Consider the following 21,520-nt stretch of genomic DNA (forward strand, 5'->3'; position numbering starts at 1 on the left):
CCTTGTATTCATTAATAATCATATTTTGGGCCTGTCAGGATGGATTTGACATCGCGGGTCTCTATTCTGAGTTAGTGCATGTTTCCGATGGAATGCTGACGTAATCAATATCCGCAAACATCAAACAACTTTACAAAATCAAACTTGCCGTCCGTGACTCCGCACTGTCCTGTAATCAACAGACGTGTACCAGCTGGAGCTCGCGGACCACCAGAGGGTGACGGCGAAGACGGTGACGGTGGGCCAGAGCGCCGCGCTCACCTGCGCCATCACGGGCCAGCGCCGCCCGCCCATCCTGTGGAAGAGAAACAATCAGTATCTCAACGCCTTGAACCTGGATGACATCAATGTAAGTCTGATACCGGAAACGCGTCGCACGATTCCAAATTCATTCTCGTGGAGTAAAAAAAATAAAAATAAAAATACATTGAAATTGTTCAAATATAACATTTTTGTTTCCGATTTAAAACATTTTCTACATTTTTTTTTTGCATTTTGATTTCCCTGGAAAAACACCTTAAGACTTGGACAATAATGCAGCATGACAATAATGCAGCATGTCTTTTGCTCTTGCGCTGTTCTGAGATGACTGGGAGGGAATTCAGGGCCCGGGAAAGAAAATGAAGGTGGATACCGAGGGGGCTTCAAAGAAACATCACTGTGTGTGTGTGCGTGTGCGTGTGTGTGTGTATAAGCCTCAGTGAGTTCAGTGCAGAGGAGATACCAGCCAAGACGACCTTTTTCTTACATTCCCACTGTGTGTGTGTGTGTATGCCTGATGCATAATAAAGTCAACAGTGTCGCAGCAGATAAAGGGAGCCCCAGTGAAGCCGCCGATGTAAAACATTAAATCTTGATGACCCTTCAAGTGAGTCGCCCAGCTGTCCGCGGTCATCCTCCAACACTCCGGGAAACGACGTGATGCAGTTAAAAACGCTCCATTTTCACACTTTATATAACGCGTTGAGAAGTGTATTTTAAAAAAAAAAAAAGAAAGAAAAAAAAACTCTAGACGTAACAAAAAGGGAGACGTCAAGACAGATTATTTCTTCAGGCCGCTCTGAAGGATTTACGTGAGTGGAGAAAAAAAAAGAAGGTGCGAGGGTTTCTGTGAGGTTGCCAAACTTGAACGATAAATGGTTTTCTGTCTCCAGCAGCAGTTAAATGAAAATGTGTGAAAAGTCCTAAACCGCTAAGTGTATTGGAAGCGCTAGCTAATGTGTCCAAATTGAATTTAAAGGGGAATTATTATGGAAAATGGACTTACAAATACAAATAGTCAGGTCTTTGGAGTGCCTGTGCACTCATCAAGTGTGAAATTACACAACCAGATCAATCTTTTCTTAGCTGCCTATTACTGAAAATTGGAATTTTGCCAAATTGTGATGTCATCATCACACAACACCGATCCGTACACTGAGTTTATTTGCCCGTGACTTGGCTGCGAGGCTTGGCGAAGATCCGCCATTTTCAAGCGACTACACAGATGTTGTTTATTTTTGACTTGTTGTTTTTAAAGTTTTGTTTTTTAAAGTTTTGTATTTTTTTTTACCAATTTTTCTATTTTGCAAGACAAAAGCTCAGCCGAGCTGCAGCATTGTTGGGTGCTCTGATTAGCTTCTGATAAGCGACACATACTTGATTCTTCAGTAAAGTTGTCAACGCGGCGAGCCCGATTTTCTGAATATTGCTGTACAGTGTAGTATTGCACCAAGTACCGATACCAGTACCTTTACCTTTAGTGGTACCAGGCATTATAATGAACAAGAAATTGAAGAAACAAGGCTCTTCTAATTTTTTTTTCACGACATTGTATATCATACATATCCCGTTTATATAGACGTACAATTTTGTATCCAAACACACACCTATTCGTCATGTAATATATATATGATATAATGCAGGCGTTGATCTAATTATTTAAAAAAATGACTAACGTTAAGAAAAAATGAGCACCAATCAGAAGCAGGTTTCCTAGGGAGGATTTGATGAGGCCCTGAAAAAGGGGAGTGCGACAACCCATTCATAATTTTTGTCAACAGTGTCTTGATTACACTCACATCCACACGCCCCCCCCCCCCTCCCCCCGCGGGCTAATTTAAACTGTCTCTGTTGGCGTTTCGTGCTAGCTGACGGCGCGCTAATCCCCGTGCGTACGCCGGTGACAGGAAGTTCACCGGAGCCTCGCCGCGTTACGATAAAACGGCTTATGGCGTAATTCCACGCAACGTTTCTGGCTGTTGCATCATCACTCAAAGCTGTCAGCCCGGCAGAGCCGCGCTGATTGGACGACACTCAAGCACATTTGTGTGACTGAACGGCTCTGATTGAACGAAGGTCGCTGACCCTGCTGCTGGTGTTCCACATGCAGATTAGATAGGAATGTTAGAATATATAACAGGCTTTTTTTTTTTTTTTGGGACTAACGTAAACCTTTGTTTGCCCCCTTAGCAGATTCAATCTCAGGTTTGTTCTCTATTGTGCTCGACGTTGTCGTCACATATAAAAAAAACAACAACAAAAAAACAACCTCATTACGCATTAACAAGCATATTTGTGGTTGGATGAAAGTCATAAACACAAGTTGACGTACCGGTATTTGTTTTGAAATCGAGAAGGGTGACCGTAAATCAAGCATTTACTTGAAGAAAAAAAACGAGCCACTGAAACGGAACATGAACAACGACATTGAGGAGTGAACACATGTCAGATTCAGAGGGGTCATGGGAATCTACAAGAGCAGGCTGCTACATGTCTGGTGAAGAAGCACTTGGCTTCTCTCCGTGGTCATTTTTGTTGGTTAACTGTCAGCAATTGTATGTTTGTGAGGAGGGTGCGTTTTATTGCATTTTACGGTAATATGTCATATTTGTGTGTTTTAGTCGTTATTGTCCTAATAGTTGTGTTTTTGACTTATATTTTCTCTATTTTTGCCATGTTATTTTTTTTATTTAGTTCCCCTTTATATAAGTATATTTAAAGTATTCATGTATTTTTCATCTAAAATGTGATTTTTCAGTTTATCATATATTAGAAAATAAGAATATATAATAATATTTTTGCCATTTTTTAAATATTTGTATGTAATGTTTTATGTATTTCAATTTTATTTTATATTTTTTATTTTAATTTTCTGCCTTATATATATATATATATATATATATATATATATATATATAGTTTTACCCCAATATTTTTTTTGTTTTCATATCTGAGTATTTTGTTTATTTTTGACTTGTTGTTTTTAAAGTTTTGTATTTTTTTTTATTCTAATATTTGTGTGTTACTTCCTAATATTTTTTGCATGATAGAGTATGTGTGCATTTTATTGTAATATTTGTAAATTTTTCTTTCTAATTTTTGTCTATTTCTTTTGTCCAAATGTTTTCCCTAAATGAAATATACACAACATGAGGGGAAAAAAATATGCAATGTTAGAAAAATATGCAAAAGTATGACTAACCAATTTGAATATATGAAACTGAAAAGAAAAAGAGATGAAACTACACAAATATTAGGGGAAAAAAGAAATACTATTATGAAAAATATACAAATATATGTTTTGACTTATATTTGTGTCTTTTCTTTGTCTGGTATTTGTGTACTTTCGGGCTAATTTGTATTATGTTATAGTGCTGCCATAATTTTGATCCCCCCCGCCCAATATTACATTTTTTTTTCTCTAACATTTGTGCCGAGATATACTTTAAAAAGACAACTTCAGGTTTGCCAGTGTTTATTACAGTCATAGAGAAATATTGCCACAGCAAAAATGACACTTCCCATTTGAAGCAGCAGACTGCAGTTAAGGTAATGAAAAAAGGAAGATTTGCAGCACGACTCTAATGTGTCGGCATCTAAAGGAAGGTGAAAGGAAGTGACTTGCTCAGGCAATCCATCACGCAGTCCTTCAGTCTGTGAGCTTGATGAAGGCCAAGTGGCGCAAACGTGTTCCCTCCTGATTTTGACATTAAACATTCATGTGCACATCACAGAGTGCGGTGAACTTAAAAGTGCAACCAAACAGACCAAAAGAATATCTTGCAAATTTGACACATCACAGAAAAGATCACAACGTATGTGAAATCAGGCTTCAACACACATTCACATGCTTTCAGCTTTCAGATGCTGGGTGCTTGTCGCCGAATGCTCTGAAAATCCCGCCTCCCCGGAACTTTCAGCTGTCAATCGAAGACGTGCCTCTTCTCACAGCTCCTCCTAAGTGGGAAAAGAAGAATTCACAGCAATTGTAAATACTCTCACGGGCCGCAGAGAGGCATTCTGGGGCAGCCACCCCTTCAAGTTCATGAATGTGCAAGTGGCAATTCTGCCGAATGGCCACTGCATGGAATAAGGGCGCTTGGTGTTTATATAGTCAGGTAGGGCCACATGCTAGAAAGTATACGCCTCAGCCCGCTGATGTCACGGGCTAGTTTTTAGTCCTGCCCCAAAAGAAATCCAGCCAAAAGAGATGAAGATAAAGAATCGAAAGCTTGAGCTCAACGATGCAGTACTACATTGTTCTCAGTCTTTGCACATATTTTCAGGACTTATCTTCAAACATATTTAATGTATTTAGAAACAAAAGAAGGATATGAGTTTGGTTGCACTTCATTTTGTATTTTACCCAATATTAATGTATTTTCATCAAATATTTGTGTATTTTTCATCTAATAGTTTTTATTTTTCATCCATCGATTTTTTTTTAAATTCTCAATATTTGTGTACTGTATGTATTTTTCTGTCTTAAATTTTGCCCATAATATTTTTTTTAATTAAAAAGTGGCATAAACAGGTTCTCGCCTGATTGCGGCATAAAACAAGAGCAAATGGATGGCAACGTTCTGGCCGAGGGGGAAAAAAATTAACAAAAAATTGAAAAAAAAGTGGGGGAAGAAAATCTGCAACTAGGTGAATCCACAGGTGCTGAACCACAAGTATGCGGGGGTCCACTGTTTTGGATTTCCTTAAATAGAACATATAGCACATTGTGTCTCAAATGCTAACGTTCACACACAGACATTAATTTGCTCAACAAAACAACAGCACCGACCAGTTGCGGCAATATTTCTGTGACTGTAATAAACACTGGCAAATGCTGAGAATTTTCTTTTTATTTAATATAAGACTGCATCAATGTGAAAAGACAGAAATAAAATAGACAAATGTGGGGGGGGGGGGGGGGGGGGGGGGGGAGAGAGAAAAATAGGAAAATACAAATACTTTGCAAAGATATACAAATATTATACAAAACTATGGAAATACAAAAATATTTGATTTAAATAAATGTCGGGAAAAATGTGGATTAAAATACACAAACATTATAAAAAGTACAAAAATATTAGATTTAAAAACGTTAGGAACTATTTATATTAAGGACATACACAAATGTTGGAAGAAGAAAAAAAATATTTAAAATACCGCGTATGTTAGAAAAACGAAAAATACAGCAAAATGTTTGGAAAAAATACAGGAATATGGAAAAAATATTAAAGAATACAAAATAGATGGAAAAAACGACTACAATTTGGGAAAACTAAGACTTAAGACTGCACAGCCTTGTTCAAATGCCAGGTCGTGTGAACTATAACCTGCACAACTAAAGTAGTAAGTAAAGTACAAAAGGTAAGTAAACAACCAACAATGATAATGTGGTTGCATAAGTGTGCACACCCTCTTATAACTGAGGATATGGCTGTGTTCCAAATTAACTAATCACACTCAAACTCAAGTTAAAGGAGAGTCAGCACACACCTGCCACCATTTAAAGTGCCTCCAATTAACCCCAAATAAAGTTCAGATGTTCTAGTAGGCTTTTCCTGAGCGTGCACACAAACGTTATTCCTTACAGTTAGCTCGCGACCAGTGCAGTTTGTACCCAGCGTCATCTAGGATAGGCTCCGCCCCACTCACAAAGGAGGATAAGCGATATCGAAAATGGATGGATGGACAAAGGCTAATCCTCACGTGTCCTGGAAGGCAGTCCGAGCATGACAACGACAACATGATTAATTAATCTGCTTCGTTTTCCATTGCTTAAACAGTCAACATCAACAACGGAACGAACAGAACACCAAACATTTGCTAACACAGACAAAAGGCTCTGCAAGCTAATGAGCTTGTGAACAACGCGCCGAGGTCGCCTGGAAAAAAAGAAAAAAGGAGGAAATTTGTCCGCCTTGAGTTAAGAGTGGTTTGCATTATTTATCCAGTTCCCGAGGAATGTTTTACGTTTTTGACAAAAGCGAGCGTTGATTGTTTCCGACATGAATTCCCTTGTTTTGCAGGAAGATGTCTTTAGTGCTCCGGGAAGTCTTGGAAGTAATCACCTCACATGAATTATGGTTATTTTGTGCTTCTTGTGTTGCTGACTTACCCTCGTCGCACATTCCTTTCATTGTATACGTAGACCAGTGTGGCCAAGCCTTAGTTATTTGAAACATTTAACACTAAAAAACTTAGAGCAGAAATTGTGGGGAAAATAGTGATTTAAGTAAGAGGCCGTTTTTTTTCACATTTCTGATGCTTTGATGATAAATCAGAAAATACACAATTTAGACGCCGTCCCTCTAATGCAGTGATTGGCAAAGTGTGGTACGTGTACCACTAGCGAAACGCGAAAAAAAAAATCAGAATTAAATCAACAAATAACATCTGCAACATTTAAAACATGCTGTAGACGCAAACATAACAGAATGAAGCTTGTATGCATACATTTTAACCCAGTACATTCTATACTTTAAGCACACTACATTTTTGAAGTACAGTTCAGTTGTATTTAACTTCGAAGTAGAGTACAATACATTTGAATTTAAGCTTAAAGAACTGTTTTCACTTATGTGCAAAAAAAAAAAATGTGAAAAGGAGACTTTGTAATAGCGACCTCCCAATGTCACTGTATTTTTGAGAAAAAAGACAAGTCGAATAATTTTTTGTAATATGTTTAAGTGTATTTCACACTTGATGGGTGGTCAGACACTCCAGAGACCCAAATATTTGTATACAGGCCATTAAAAAGTCACTTTTCAATACCATGTCCATGCCTTGAAAGAGGTTTTATAGGTTTCAACTAGCTGTGTTCGTTTTCAGGACTTTGGCGACGACGGCTCCTTGTATTTCACCAAGGTGACCACCACCCACACGGGCAATTACACCTGCCACGCCGACGGCTACGAGAGACTCTTCCAGACGCACGTTCTCCACGTGGACGGTAAGAGGCGTCAAATCATTACTTTTTGTTCTTGAGCTTCTGAATCAATTAGGCGGCACATGTAGCAGATGGCCCATTCATCATTCGGGCCAACTTAAAGATGGATTTTGCGCTCCGACTGAGCGCCTTGGCAACGCTACGGCAGTAGTCTCCCAACGTTTATGGCAGGGATTTACAAGGTATTTACACGAATAGAAAGCTTTCCGACGGGAATCCCAAACATCTGCTGCCGTTGTAAATCTCACCCTCTTGTTCGGTCGCAATACAAATGCTTTACTGTTGCATTTTTGCCCGTGGTGTTCTTTTGATTAAGAGCCAGTCTCTGAACACATTTGCTGATTCTGAATTACAGAGTTAAAGCAATTTTCCAAGTTTTGGTCTTAAGAGTAGTTATAAAATAGCACCACCACTGTGTGGGATTGACACAGAAATCCAGCACACATGTTCAACGTGACAAAACCCGTGAAAATCAATAAAGAACCTACGCTATGAAACGCACAGATCGTTAGCCATTTTTCCGTAAAATTGTAATTGATGTCGACCCAGAAAGGTTTTGGTATAGCCTATAGAGGCCACAAAACCTTAAATAATCATGCTTTTATGATAGCGACAGTTACTTCACTTTCCATTATTTCCTCCGGGTTTTAAAGTGAGAAGTAAACCATCAAGTGGGAGGTTCTAATGTACCCATTCAAAAGTGAAACATCCCACTTGGTCTTCATTCAGCATGAGGTGAAGGGTTTAGCTCCTTTGCTAATTGGGCTAACTTTGCCAGTGAAATGAGCTCTTTTGAGATAAAGGTCACGGCTGTAGTGTGGAATACCTGCTTTCCGTCTGAATGAGCTGGCACGGAGTGGGGGAAACTTCTCTATACATTTGACAGACAGCTGCTTCATTAGCATTCATTCAAAGGAGGATCCCCGGGAGGTTAATTGAACCACTACTGGGAGACGACCAATTGTTCTGTTGATGAAAACGACGACGCCCGAGAGGGAGCGTTGAATCCCAGTCGTAATTGATTGCGGAGCGGAGCTTTTCAGCGTCACCGCTATGGATTTCACATTCCGGGGCGGAGACGCTATCGCCGCCGATAGGCGACGTGACGTTTTCTAAAACTCAATTAGGCAAGAGAACTCAATGTGTAAGTGGATTTGGAACGCTGTTCATAGTCGCCGACGTAGGAGACTGTGACGGACTCTATTGAGTTTAAAGTGAAAGTGGAGAATTGTTTGAGTTTCATATGTTTTACTTAATATAATAATGCAAAAAAAAACATTTCCTGACTGTAGAAAAATGTTTGACTTGACAAGAATATATTTTTGGACTAAAAAACAATTCTTAACTGAAAACAACTAAAACAAATTCTTAATTTAAAAAAAATGATTATTTTTTTAATTATTTGAATTTAAATAAATGGCAATTCAGTTCATATTTTTTTTATTAACTTTAAAAAAAAATACTTCAAACAATGGACCTAAAATGTTATTTAACTTCACAATTTAATTGTACATGTGACGTCAATCACCCAGGTTTCAACCTAAATGTGAGCGGGCCAAAATCTGATTGAATATCAATTATTTCAACAGAAAACAAGCTTAAAATAGTAAGTCTGTTTTGGGGGTATTGTTTTCCCAATATTAGACACTCCAGGTCCTTTAAGACCATTTATTTTCACGACCAGTTATACTGTAGTATTGTACAGTTTATAAACGCTTTTTAGCCACAGAATTAGCACATATCCTAACATTTGTCATTTGTTTCATTTCAAATGGGATCATTCGCTGTACCTTTTAACGTAATATACAACACATTAGTATTTGTATATTTGAGTGCATTAGTTAACCCCACACACGTTTTGTACAACTGAAGATTGTCTCTTCAAGAATGCTGTAGTACAGAGTAAATAAGGTAAACATGGGTGTGATAGATAATACATCACTTCATTTGTCCTGCTATTTTTAGTCTCGAACTAAAATGCCTTGCGTTACATAATGTGTGGTAATACCGTAAGAAAAACATGCAGTTGGATGTTGAAATGCCAGTAACGACAAGTTCTCAGTCTAAAAAGTTGTATATTTGAATGAAACGTCAATAAAAGTTGCGCTAATTGATTCAAATAAAACACAGTTAGTGTATCAGAATTGCAAGAAACATTATCATGTATGAAGTATTTGGTATCTGTGAGTACTCAAATGTTAGTACTTGTACATGGTCTGAAAACATTTGCGTTGGTGCCACCCTAGTATTTTTACAGTTTTGTGACAGTTAAACATGTTAAACCGCTACCTAGAACATTGCATGACAGTTAAGAAGGGTTTTTAATTCACTCTACATTATTTCCACTGGGGGAAATTGTTGTATGCTTGTTTTATTTGTAATTTTTTTCCTCAGCTTTTTGCATCTGCCTGTTGTACAGGCGGAGCGTGTAAGCGTCCGCGTTAACGTGCGTGTTGTGATTGGCGGCGCATGTCTCAGAGCTACCTGGTCTACGACTGGCCTCCAGCTCCTCTGGATGATCGAAGTGTCTGCTTGGAATTCCACAGTTTGAGAGCAAAAACACCCTGCTGCGTGTGTGTGCTCGTGTATGTGTGCAGACAGTGCCCTTGCTGAGTGATTGACGAGAGTCTGGTGAGCTGCATGAAGGGCCTGTCAGCAGCGCTATGTCGCAGTGGGCCTGCAGTGCACGTCTTATATATTTCATGTATAGAGCTCCATACAGGAGTAGACGAGGCGAGCTCGAAAAGGCTTTTCGTCGCTCTGTACAACATCTCATAAATGGATGGACTCAAGCGCACCGATCGCAGAAGATCCTCAACAAGAATTCTTTTTCCAGTGCAGTAAATGTGATGTTTCATGATGGCAACTGTTTCAGCATGGAACAGGTTATTTCTGTCCCATGGGGACAAATTGTTTCAAACACCACAGGAAAGAAAAAAAAACAGGTTTTTTGTTTTGTTTGTTTGTTTGTTTTCTAATGGTTTAGTTTTTTTAACTTATCTTCTCAAACTCCTGACATATTTTGGTTTTGGTTTTTTTTAATGTAAAAAAAATTATGTTCAAACCTAAATATGTATCTTTATTATTTTGTTTCAAAGTCACTCAGTACTCAAAGATATAATAATTTCTTTTTTTAAATAAAGGAACATTATTTTGTATTTATTTATTTATTTTTACATAGAATGAGCAAATTTCCATGTAAGAAAGACATTTGTGATTTTAATTTATTGAATATATTATTTCATTTTAAAAATCAAACTCATAGAAGGTACGTTTTTATTTATTATTTTTTCATTTTATACCATGAAGGTAGCTAAACCATTTACCATTTTTAAAATCCATCTTCTTAAACATTGAATTTTTGTTTTTTTTACTTTCTGTAAGCTTCATTTATACTTTTTCTGTTATCCATCCATCCATTTTCTGAGCCGCTTCTCCTCGCTCGGGTCGCGGGCGTGCTGGAGCCTATCCCAGCTGTCATCGGGCAGGAGGCGGGGTACACCCTGAACTGGTTGCCAGCCAATCGCAGGGCACATACGAACAAACACCCATTCGCACTCACAGTCACACCTACGGGCAATTTCAAGTCTTCAATTAATGCATGTTTTAGGGATGTGGGAGGAAACCGGAGTGCCCGGAGAAAACCCACACCGGCACGGGGAGAACATGCAAACTCCACACAGGCGGGGCCGGGGAGTTGAACCCCGGTCCCCAGAACTGTGAGGCAGATGTGCTAACCAGTCGGCGGCCGAAATGAATCCTTGACATGAAATTGGGAAAAACTTTGAAATCACCCAGTTACAAATTGTGTTCTTGAGTATTGTGGGCTGCTTTTGGTTGGGGTCGCATCATTGCAACTGCATAACGGCCTTGGCGTTGTGTTTGCGATTGTTAACGGCGGCCCATCTGTATGACGGCCAACACACCAACGGGACATTCCAAAGCCCACCAGTATGTGACGGTCCAGATGGCGGTGGCGGCCATTCCTGCAGGTCTTCATCCACCTGCCATGTACACAATGCATAAATGCATTTGATTATTATTGTATCGTGCTGCTTGGAAGTTCAGTATGCGTGTTATGCCATTGCCACAGGGTAAAGACTTTGTTTCTAAAAGTGTCAAGTCAGCTGCTAGACACGCTTCGTCTGCCTGCTGACAAAAGGTTGCGTGAAATCGATAGGAAGCAGGGAAAAAAAAGTCAATGACCTCCTAATGCTTCTCTCGCCCATTTATATGCATGATTTGTATACACTCGACCGTATGGGACCAATGGCTGCAACGAAACAAACGAAAACATTGATCGCGCTCTAAATACGCCACTCTACAGCTTACCTAAAAGGTGATACTAATGGAATACTCATAGTTTATTCAATTATACTGTAAATTGCAAGTGTACAGACCTGGCTCAGCTCTTACGGTGGTACAAACATGAAACAAAAAGCTGTAGTACATAGTACATTATCCTACGAGTATACAGCGGGCACTGTTGCGCTCGCTGATGGTCCTGGCAACTTGTGGTCAACTTAAAGTATTACATTGTGGTGATGTTCCCAGATGTATCAAATGAGATTACTCAGTAAGGTGTCTTTTACTTTTATGAAAAGGAGCCAGTTGACTTTATGTGAGTCATTGCTGTCACATTAAAATCACACAGCCAATAAAGCTAATTGGAGCAGAGATGTGCTTGTGAGTAACCGAAAAAAAGATGGGATGCATTGAGTGCGCAATAAGTCAACGGTGATATAGCAAGGGATTACAATACTGTAGAAATCCAGGAAACATTTGCGGTCTCGCTGCACCACGATGCAGCGAGACCGCAAATGTTCGATGAACTCGAGCTAGCGGCCGAGCGCTGTATTGACGAAATGGTTTCAGATCTAGAAAGCTCGCATCAGCTTCGACTTATAAAAGGTCGTAAAGGTTGTGAATACTAAAGACGTTTTGTGGTGATGCCGTCTTTGCCGCCACAGTTCCGCCCGTCATCCGGGTGTACCCGGAGAGCCAAGCCAGGGAGCCGGGCGTCACCGCCAGCCTCCGATGCCACGCCGAGGGCATCCCCCGCCCGCAGCTCACCTGGCTCAAGAACGGCATGGACATCACACCCAAGCTTTCCAAGCAACTCACCCTGCAAGGTACCACTTCTGCAGTATACCAGTCTTATTTATTATTATTTGTTTTATTTTAACCCCGCAAATTAAAACTGTAGTGTGATTTTATTTTTGTTCTTTTAATTTCGTGTCATTTTCGAGTGATTTATGTGCAAATCTGGGGCGGGGGGAATTGAAAGTGGTCTTTTTTTAACCTGTGCAATTCAGGGAAGATTTACAGTCGTCTTATTGTAACCTTTGGAGAATTTGAGGTACTTTTATTTCAACCTGTGCAATTTTGGGGGATTTTAGGGTACTCTTATTTTAACATGAGCTATTTTGACGGGTATTACAGTAGTCTTACCTGTGCAACTTTTTAGGAAATTTACAGTAGTTTTATTTTAACCTATGAAACTTTTAGGGTATTTACAGTAGTATTGTCAGTTTAATTTGGGGGCAGTTAAGGTAGTTTATTTATTTATTTTTTAACCTGTGCAACTATAAGGGGAGAATTAACGTAGTCTTATTTTATCCTTCACAATTTTGGGTGGGATTGAAGGTTGCCTCATTTCAACCAGCACGACTTTTGGTCGGAGAAGCATAATACTTTGCGCATCCGCTCTTCGCAGCTAATGGCAGCGAGGTGCACATCAGCAACGTGCGGTTTGAGGACACCGGCGCTTACACCTGCATCGCCAAAAACCAGGCGGGCGTGGACGAGGACATCTCCTCGTTGTTTGTGGAGGACTCTGCGCGCAAAACCTGTAAGTCGCCGTCAAGACCTCAAATGGAAATGTCCGCCCTTGATTTCCGGTGCACCGGCGCCTCGGTGAGGAAAATAAAAATTTGCGGCAGAGCGCATCGACAAAGCACAAACAATTGGCACACTGTGAAGGACATCTTTTGTGCCAGTTAGCAGCAGATTTGTCGCCGTCTGGGTCACAAAAGACCATTTAACAGGCCTGGAAAATAAGTCATCTGCTCCCAAACGTACTATATCGACAGCAAACTGGAGTGTGGCTCTCATGAAAAATGTTTTGACCTTCAGAGGCAGTGATATCATATTGTGTTGTTCAGATCTTTGCTACCTGCTTGCTGAATTAGCTAGGGTGTTAAAAATAGGTTTAATTGGCTGTTTTATAAGGAAAGCAGCCTTGAACGAGTGGGTTAAAGACTGTGTCAGATATTGAGGACAAAGGATGCAGTAACATTGAAACTGGCGACAAACGGAATGAAAAATTGACATCACAACTACTACTCATTTAATTTCACTCACTGGATGAGAAACTAAGTTTTTTGTTCCCCCCCATGTCCCTTTAGGGGCTCCGTAATAAAGCATTATAAGTTTAAAAAAAATAAATAAAGTCTTGACTCACCGTCCATTGTTTGCATAATAGCTGTGACAGGTACAGATAAGATGTTAGAATGTCTGGCCCGGAAAAAGAAGCTTTTGTAATTCACATCCTCCATTCATTAATCCCTCAAAAATTAAATAACCTGTCAATTCAACCCTGAGCTAGACATAGTTATTTAAAAAAAAAAGAAAACACAGGCATTCATCTAGCCATCTAAATACGGGGGTCCTCGGTTTACGAAGGAGTTCTGTTCCTACGGTGGCAACCAAACGTATCATAGACCATTACTAACCTACGCTAATGTCGTGATAAAGTCATAATTACAGTCAATATTTGTTTGAATAACTGCTTCTTGGCCATAATTGTGAAACAGTCAAATAGAAAAACAGTACCGTAATTTCTCGTGTATAATGCGCATTCCCCCCCCCACCCCCCACCCCAGAAAATAATGCCAAAGATTATACATAGGTATAGGGGGAAATGGGGGGAAAAAATTAACATTTTATAAATGTATGCCGCCATGTAGAGGTTATGAAAAGCTGTACACTTTGAGTCCAATATGCCACTGCCCCCTAGAGGTTATGAGAAGGTGTACACTTTCATTCCAATATGCCACCGCCACCTAGTGGTAATGAAAAAGGTGTAGCCTACACTTTCATTCCAATATGACAGGGGTAAGTATGACTGCATATATGTACAGTTGTGCTCATAAGTTTACATACCCTGGCAGAAATTGTGAAATATTGTTTTTTTTTTTTAAATATGAATGATGACTGGACAACAACCATCATTAATTTATTCATGGTTATGTTTTGTTTCATGATAATGCTTTTCTGAAATGCTTGACCGTTTAATTTGAATCCCATTAAAATAAAATGAAATGTGTTTTGCCTGGCCCTTCATTTTTTCTTTAAAGAATTGTAACCATCTTACAAATTCTGCCTGGCTAATCAAACATATGAGCACAACTTTGTGTTTTCTCATTTACTAAATAAAAGTAGTGCTGTGAATTGTGTTTTTTAACAGTGAAATAAGTGACAACACCGTGGGTGACTTCTCGGGACTCTCAGACACTAAACACGGTCGTCACGATTATTCAATTTTGAGACATTAACACCCACCACCTAAACTTTAATAGCGGTTTGTGCGCAAGGGATGTTTGTCTGTGTGCATGTGTGTGTTTTGGGAAGCTTAATTACCCTGAGGAGCGCCACCGCATGCTGACAACTGTTCTCCAACCCCCAAAGAATGAGTGACATTTGATAAAAAGGTCACTGTTAATTAGTGCCCGCCGTATTATTTAGAAAAAATGCATCCAAATTGGAGTGGAGTAGTCTTGGAATAATGTTGTTTGCTGACATATTGACTGGACTTATTATTCAAATAACCGCTGGCATTTAGAACTCATGCGGAGACACTCAAGCCCCTTTTCACACAGAGATCCTGCAAAATGGAGGCATGACACAGCATGTTATCTACATAACTACAATCTTATTTTAAGAAGTGCAACTTTTAGGGGATCTGTGCTGGCCCGCGGGCGTCTACTAGCTCCTAGCGCCGGTGGGCTGGCGTGAGGTGGCGGGGCTGTCCAATTTGACATCGCCTCACTCCGTGCCGCGCATGTGGGTGCACACGGCGGAACACTGTAGCCCAAATAACATAAAACACACAACACTTCAGGGAAGATGTATTTTTTCAGGTTGTAGGCATAGCATGATGGCTAACTGCACACCGTAGTGGTAGAAATTGCCGAAGGTTATTATTACTAAGGAACTGCCAAGGGCCGACTCATGCCAGAGAGCTCAAGTGCATCACCGGGCCCTTTTTTAGCCACGCTCCCAAAAATTCAGACAAGTGAGAAGGTGAAAAAGAACAAACATGAAAAAAATCCTGAAAAAAACTTTTGGTGTGTTTATGGTACACTTCCAAAAAATATATATTTTCATTACAGGCATCGCAAGCTTACCTTAAGGCCATCATCGGGCTGTAGCAAAGCCCCGCTCATCAAAGTTTTGGCACACCGGTGCTTGTGAACCACCGTCTGGTCTCACAACTGCACTAAATCCTCCCCATCAAACTTTATGACTCACAGTGAAGGTCTGTTAGATAAGAAATGACCTCAGCGGGAGCAGAACACGACGTCTTGGAAAGCTAGTGGGCTGACGTCGGGCGTTGTACTGCAAAGCTAAATACCGAAACAATGCGCCAGTCTTTGTTGCATTGTATTGTATGGAACCTGAAGATGGGCCAAGAGCTTCTTTTCTGTCTTTTTTTTCCTGTTGTTAAATGAGCTTGATTTGATTCAAGATATCTCATTAAGAAAATATTGAAATAGTGTTAGATATGTTTTAGTAGTTATCATTTATTTGCTTAGCTTGCATTAGTATTTTGCATTAGTAGCTTGCATTAGTATTATGGACAATATTTAGATAGAAAGATGTCTCGCCTTCAACAAGATGACTCAGCAACATTTGATGGAAGGGCGCCTTGACCAAGGACGTGATCGGATGTGGTCGGGGATGGGACAGGTGTCGTCTGGTCCCATGTTTTGTGTTGTGTCTTAATGCTTAGAACATTATGTCTTGTAGAACCCTCCTATTTTCAAATAAATGTAGGAGCGACGGGGGAGATTGTTTAGAGCGTGTTGAGAGGCTGTAACCTGAACAATCTCCCATGCGCCCTCCTCATGAGTAAAATGACCAACGTCTTCATTCCTTTTGTGTTTATTCATTATAATGTTTATTCATTATAATGTTTGGTGAGATAAATCCAATTCAATGCTTTCATTCAGCTTGGCGGCCTCTCTTATCCCGACAGATAACTGACAAAGACAAGGTTCCATTTAATCCATACTCATTTGGTTCAGTGCTCAACTGTTTTAGATGGAAGATTTGTGCTGTTTGTGTTGGATTGCACAGAACTGGCAGTAAAGAAGGGAGGGAGGGGGTGGGACACACACACACACACACACACACCACCACTGTGAGACACAACTGGGAGCTATTCTGTAGTCAGTGCACATATTTTTAAGTTTCTTACTACATGGAGTTTGTTTGCCAGGATGCGAAGACAATCATTTTTTTTTTTTTTTTTTTTTTGTTCCTTCCTTAAAAGACACAAATCAGCCCTTGACAATGTTTCATTAAAGGGCACCCGATATGTGTTGCGACGTACCATGGTGGCGCTACACAGCGGCACTGTGTGTATACCCCACAGTTTGTGAAACAAAAGCAGTGCTGATGACAACTATACTAAAGACGTGAAAGTGATATTTGTTCATGACTGATGATAATAGAAGAGCTAAAGCACGTTCTACGAGGCAAAAATGTCCACTTTTAGATTTATTACCCTTGCCGAGAAAGTTGTTTATTCCTTGTTTTGGCCCACCAACCATTTACATTGTCGAGAGTCCTGTTATATTCATCGCATTAATTTAGCCATTTTACACGCTAAAATGGGTATTTTACGTCAAATAAAGTTGATATAACCCTTCGTCACAAAAGAGTCTCGAAGCACTTTGCAGGACCACACTTCACAAAAATACAGTGTTATTTTTACACTGTATTTTGTGTCTTAAGTCAAGACTTAAACTATTTCTACAATGGTCTAATTTCACTCTAATATGATCAAACTTTGCAGTCCTTGTCCAGAGTCTTGCGGCAGCATTTTGTACTAACTGTTACCTTTTACTGCTAAAGATGGAAAGACCAGAAAGCAGCATGTTCCAAAGGCCAAGGCAAGACGTAACAACTGCACGAAGTATGGAGTCTGCGTAGAAACGGCCATATCCTCGGGATTTTGTGAAGATGGAAAAAAATCACGTTCTAATAATGTTCTTGATGTTGATGTATTTATGCATTTTGTTTGGTCAAATTAACACAAATGATTGTTGAATTTATTGATTGTAAATAATACAATAAAAGATTCGTGAAATAAATACTTTTACGTACACTCGGCGCTTGACATTAAAACCCACCGACAACGGTTTCAGCAGCAGCGGGTAATAGCGCCCCTCCCACTAGACACTTTGGCAGGTAGAAACCTTTTTTTAAAAAGTGACAATTGAAGATATACAAATATCAGTCATTCCAGTTTACATGGCCTACACAGTTTTTGTAATGCAATTCACAATGTTATCGTGGCGGTTTGAATTTTCTTGCGCCTGCAGCCTCAGAATGATTGCCACTTCCCTTCTCGTTCATCTGTCCCATTGTCGTCTTTTTCATTCACGCCCACAGCCATTCAATGAACCAATCACAACTCGTCTTTTTGCCCCGCGCAGTCCAAATCAGTCTTCCAGAATGTCATATGGACTGTCTTGGAAGTGCCGTCTGACGAAAGCGTTGCCGGAGTTTTCGCGTTATGTTGTTGTTCGTATTTTAGTATTTTCCCTTTTTATGATAACCAGTGCGAGGGATGCTGATTCTGCATAAAGTTCTTTTTTTTTTTTGCTTGTGGCGTTCTCGGCGTTCACGGCAAAGTCAGCACACACGGTGTTGTTTTTATTTCTTCAAATCTATCTGTGCAGCCCAGTACCGCATGGCCAGCGTCCCTGTACCGGTCCGCAGTTGGGGCCACTGACCTAGCCCATCTGTCCATGTAAAAATCGAATGTGGCCCCTGAGCACCAAAGTTTGCCTACACCTGCTCTATATCCTCACTGAGCTAATTACCGCCAGCGTAGTATGAGCGGTCTGTCCTGTGCCAGCCGTAACCTCGTAACCTTGCCCCCCGAGCATGACGTCCCTGAGCTTTGGCGTCCGGGACAAACAGCTATTACGAGCGGCGAGAGCCAAGCGATTGCCCGCCGCCGTTGTCCGCCTTGTTTTTGCAATATGAACGCTGAAGTTGATGTATGGGCCCCTTGCACGCGCCCAACAGCCGCAGTCTTTCCGACCCCGGGTGATGAATAGCATCAATATGGCGCTCGAGCAACTCCACTCTTTTTCCGTTTTGTTTCCATCCCTGGCAAGCGCTCACATGAAGGCTATTGTTCTTTCCATTTTCTGTCCGCCATCTATTTTGCTGACGACACAGTGCTCCTTTTGTGACGCTTTTTAATGAGCTGCAAAAGGTACGCAAGAGTGCACGAGGGTGGGGTGGGGGGGGGGGGGGGTGGGGGGGCACTTGACAAAGCACTTTTTTGCAAAGATTACACCCGAGCCCCGCCGCTTTGTCTCTTTCCCAGCACTGTTCTGCAGGAGAATGAGCGCAGGAGGACAGATTAGCATCTGCGCCAATTGGCCCGCAAATTGGACAGCGTGTCGGAAGATGGGAGCGGGTTGACGGAGGGACGGGCAGACAATAGGCAGCGAAGGTCGTCGTTAAGGACACAGTGTTGAATTTGCATGGAAACCAAGTTCGTAATGCCGTAGTAGTGTAGTGTGGCAGTAAACTCAACTCACTTTGCAACAAGCAGCGGTTTGGCAGGGAGCAATTATTAGGCCACACCCCTAAGAACAGAAAGATGGGCAATTAACCAACGTTAATGATGCATCAAAATCACCTCAGCCTGAAAGATGATGAATTGATCTTTCATACTTCTATAGTAGGACTGTGGTATATGCTGCACAAATGTGCACGAGCTAGCCACAGTGTTTGTCTATGCTTAACATACATTTTTAGAATAAGAATTGTTTGTTGTTCATGCGCAACATCGTGAGGGCAAATACCAAACAAGGCGGCCTAGCTGGTCTGTTGCTTTGCTAGCATTTCAAGCTCACGCTAAATCGTATTGTAGATTTCAGCCAGCATAAACACAGTTGGCTGTCTGAAAAAGCATCCTTATTTCCGAGCAGAAGACTCAATTATCGGTTGCACTGGATAGCGGGAGGGGCCGACCGTTCCTATAAAAGTCTCACAAATGTGATGTTATTGATTGTGGCGTTCTACATTCAATGTTCTCTTTCTCTTTTTCTCCCTGGCAGTGGCCAACATTCTGTGGCGGGATGAAGGTACGGCTCCATAGCTGCATTCATTAAAGTGGCTTAATTGAATTCCTGTAATAGGGTTAGCCAACTGTGACAAGAGGGATTAAATGATTTGACGCCGCCTTATTTACTCTATGGTGTATTGTGCAGGGCCTATTTCACCAGGCGGGTGATGTTCTTTGTTGTTGCAGGGCTCGGTATCGGAAACATGTTCTACGTGTTCTACCAGGACGGCATTAAAGTCATCCAGCCGGTGGCATGCGAGATACAGAGGCACATCAAGCCCAGCGAGAAACTGCTGGCTCTGAAGGTGAGATGTACTCCAAAACCCTTTCAAGAGTGTCCCCTGGAGTGTTAGGAAAAATAGATAAATCAGATAGAATAGATAAATAAAATAGATTAAAATGTCTCAAGGACCCGTGTCTAAATTTAAACTGAAAGACGGCCATTTTGGTGTCAATCAGTCATTTTGGGTCAAATCCAAAGGCTCCTATTTTGACAGGCTCCTATTAGAGAAGAAAACTCAGCCCTCGACACTAGTTCCATCGATCAACACCAAATTGGGTGGAGATGTCTACCATAACAGTACGTATGAAAAGGTCTCAAGAACCCACATTGGAAATTGTACAAGAAGTCATCAACTTTGGTATAAAGCAACCATTTGGGGCAAATTCCAAGGGTTCATACTTGACGAACTAGGGAAAAACAACTCGGGCACGGACAAGTTTAATCGATCGACACCAAATTGGGTAGCTACGGCTATCATGAAAGTCTTCTTTTCCTTTGGGCTTGTCGCCACAGCGCGTCATCCTTTTCCATGCAAGCCTATCTCCTGCATCCTCCTCTCGATCACCAACTGCCCTCATGTCTTCCCTCACGACATCCATCAACCTTCTCTTTGGTCTTCCTCTCCTCCGAGAGCGAACCTCAACATCTTCATCTCCGCCACCTCCAACTCTGCTTCCTGTTGTCTCTTCAGTGCCACTGTCTCGAATCCGTACATCATGGCTGGTTTTATAAACTTTGCCCTCCATCCTAGCAGAGACTATCATGACAGTATGTACGGAAAGGTCTCAAGGACATGCCTAAAATTAAACACGTTCTGCCTTTGGTTTGAAGCAGCTATTGTAGGCGAATTCGATCCCTCTCATACTTTGACTATATCCGACTATGGAAGGTATACTGGATGGATAGGCAACGCTAAACTGCTCAGCTTTTTGTCTTTGCTGTTGAACTTCGGTGGTGAATGGAGTCAAGGTTTGAGGATCACTTCAATGATTTGCCATGGGAAGCAAGCAAAAAAGAAATAATAATCAGTGCCCATAGCCATTTTCAATTGGAAACATGAATTGAGTGAACTGCTTTCCTTTTTTCTTTTTTTTTTTTAAATGTGCTACATTGGTAGAATGGCGATATTTTCTGTTTTTACATAATCAAGAGTTGTCTTGTTTGTTTGAATCTAGCAACAAAGATGAGGAAATAAGACCAGTGCACTAAGGATTTTGATAAATTCAAAACAAAAATTCAAAACAAAAATAATCTAAACTGGTGGCTTGTCCAAGGGAATTCCATACAGAACAAAAACAAGCATATTTAACTCACGCGCACACGTGCCCACACGATGTTGAGGTGATGTGCTGGGACGTAGCAGCCACCCCCGTTCACACCTCAGCTGTACCAACAAGGCTGTTGCTGGTAAAGGTGTATCCATCTTTTTTAGAGCCACTGACTAATTTGGATCGTCGATGACTACTGTTGGACATTTGAGTGCACGTGTTTGTGTTGTATGACAAGAACTGAGTGAAAATATAGACTGCTACAGCTAGCTTCCATTCATGTTGCCTTGTTAGTGACGAACTTCATGTGGGGAAAAAAATGACTGATTTAGATCTTCTGTGACTCTTGTCGTGCATTTGAGTGCATCTTTTTGTATATGATTGTA

General features: G+C 40.7%; 1 protein-coding gene across 1 annotated transcript in view; it reads left to right on the forward strand.

Annotated features, from left to right (window-relative positions):
- The window catches only part of fstl5 (follistatin-like 5), an 88,290-nt gene that overhangs the window by 53,479 nt on the left and 13,291 nt on the right, over positions 1-21,520 (forward strand). Inside the window, exons 7-12 of the mRNA XM_061685821.1 lie at positions 183-349; positions 7,090-7,210; positions 12,178-12,339; positions 12,924-13,058; positions 19,576-19,602; positions 19,770-19,888. Of these exons, the coding sequence (XP_061541805.1) occupies positions 183-349; positions 7,090-7,210; positions 12,178-12,339; positions 12,924-13,058; positions 19,576-19,602; positions 19,770-19,888 (731 nt within the window). The remainder of the gene's footprint in view (positions 1-182; positions 350-7,089; positions 7,211-12,177; positions 12,340-12,923; positions 13,059-19,575; positions 19,603-19,769; positions 19,889-21,520) is intronic.

Source organism: Phycodurus eques, chromosome 9, assembly GCF_024500275.1.
Source record: "Phycodurus eques isolate BA_2022a chromosome 9, UOR_Pequ_1.1, whole genome shotgun sequence".
Lineage (NCBI taxonomy): Eukaryota > Metazoa > Chordata > Actinopteri > Syngnathiformes > Syngnathidae > Phycodurus > Phycodurus eques.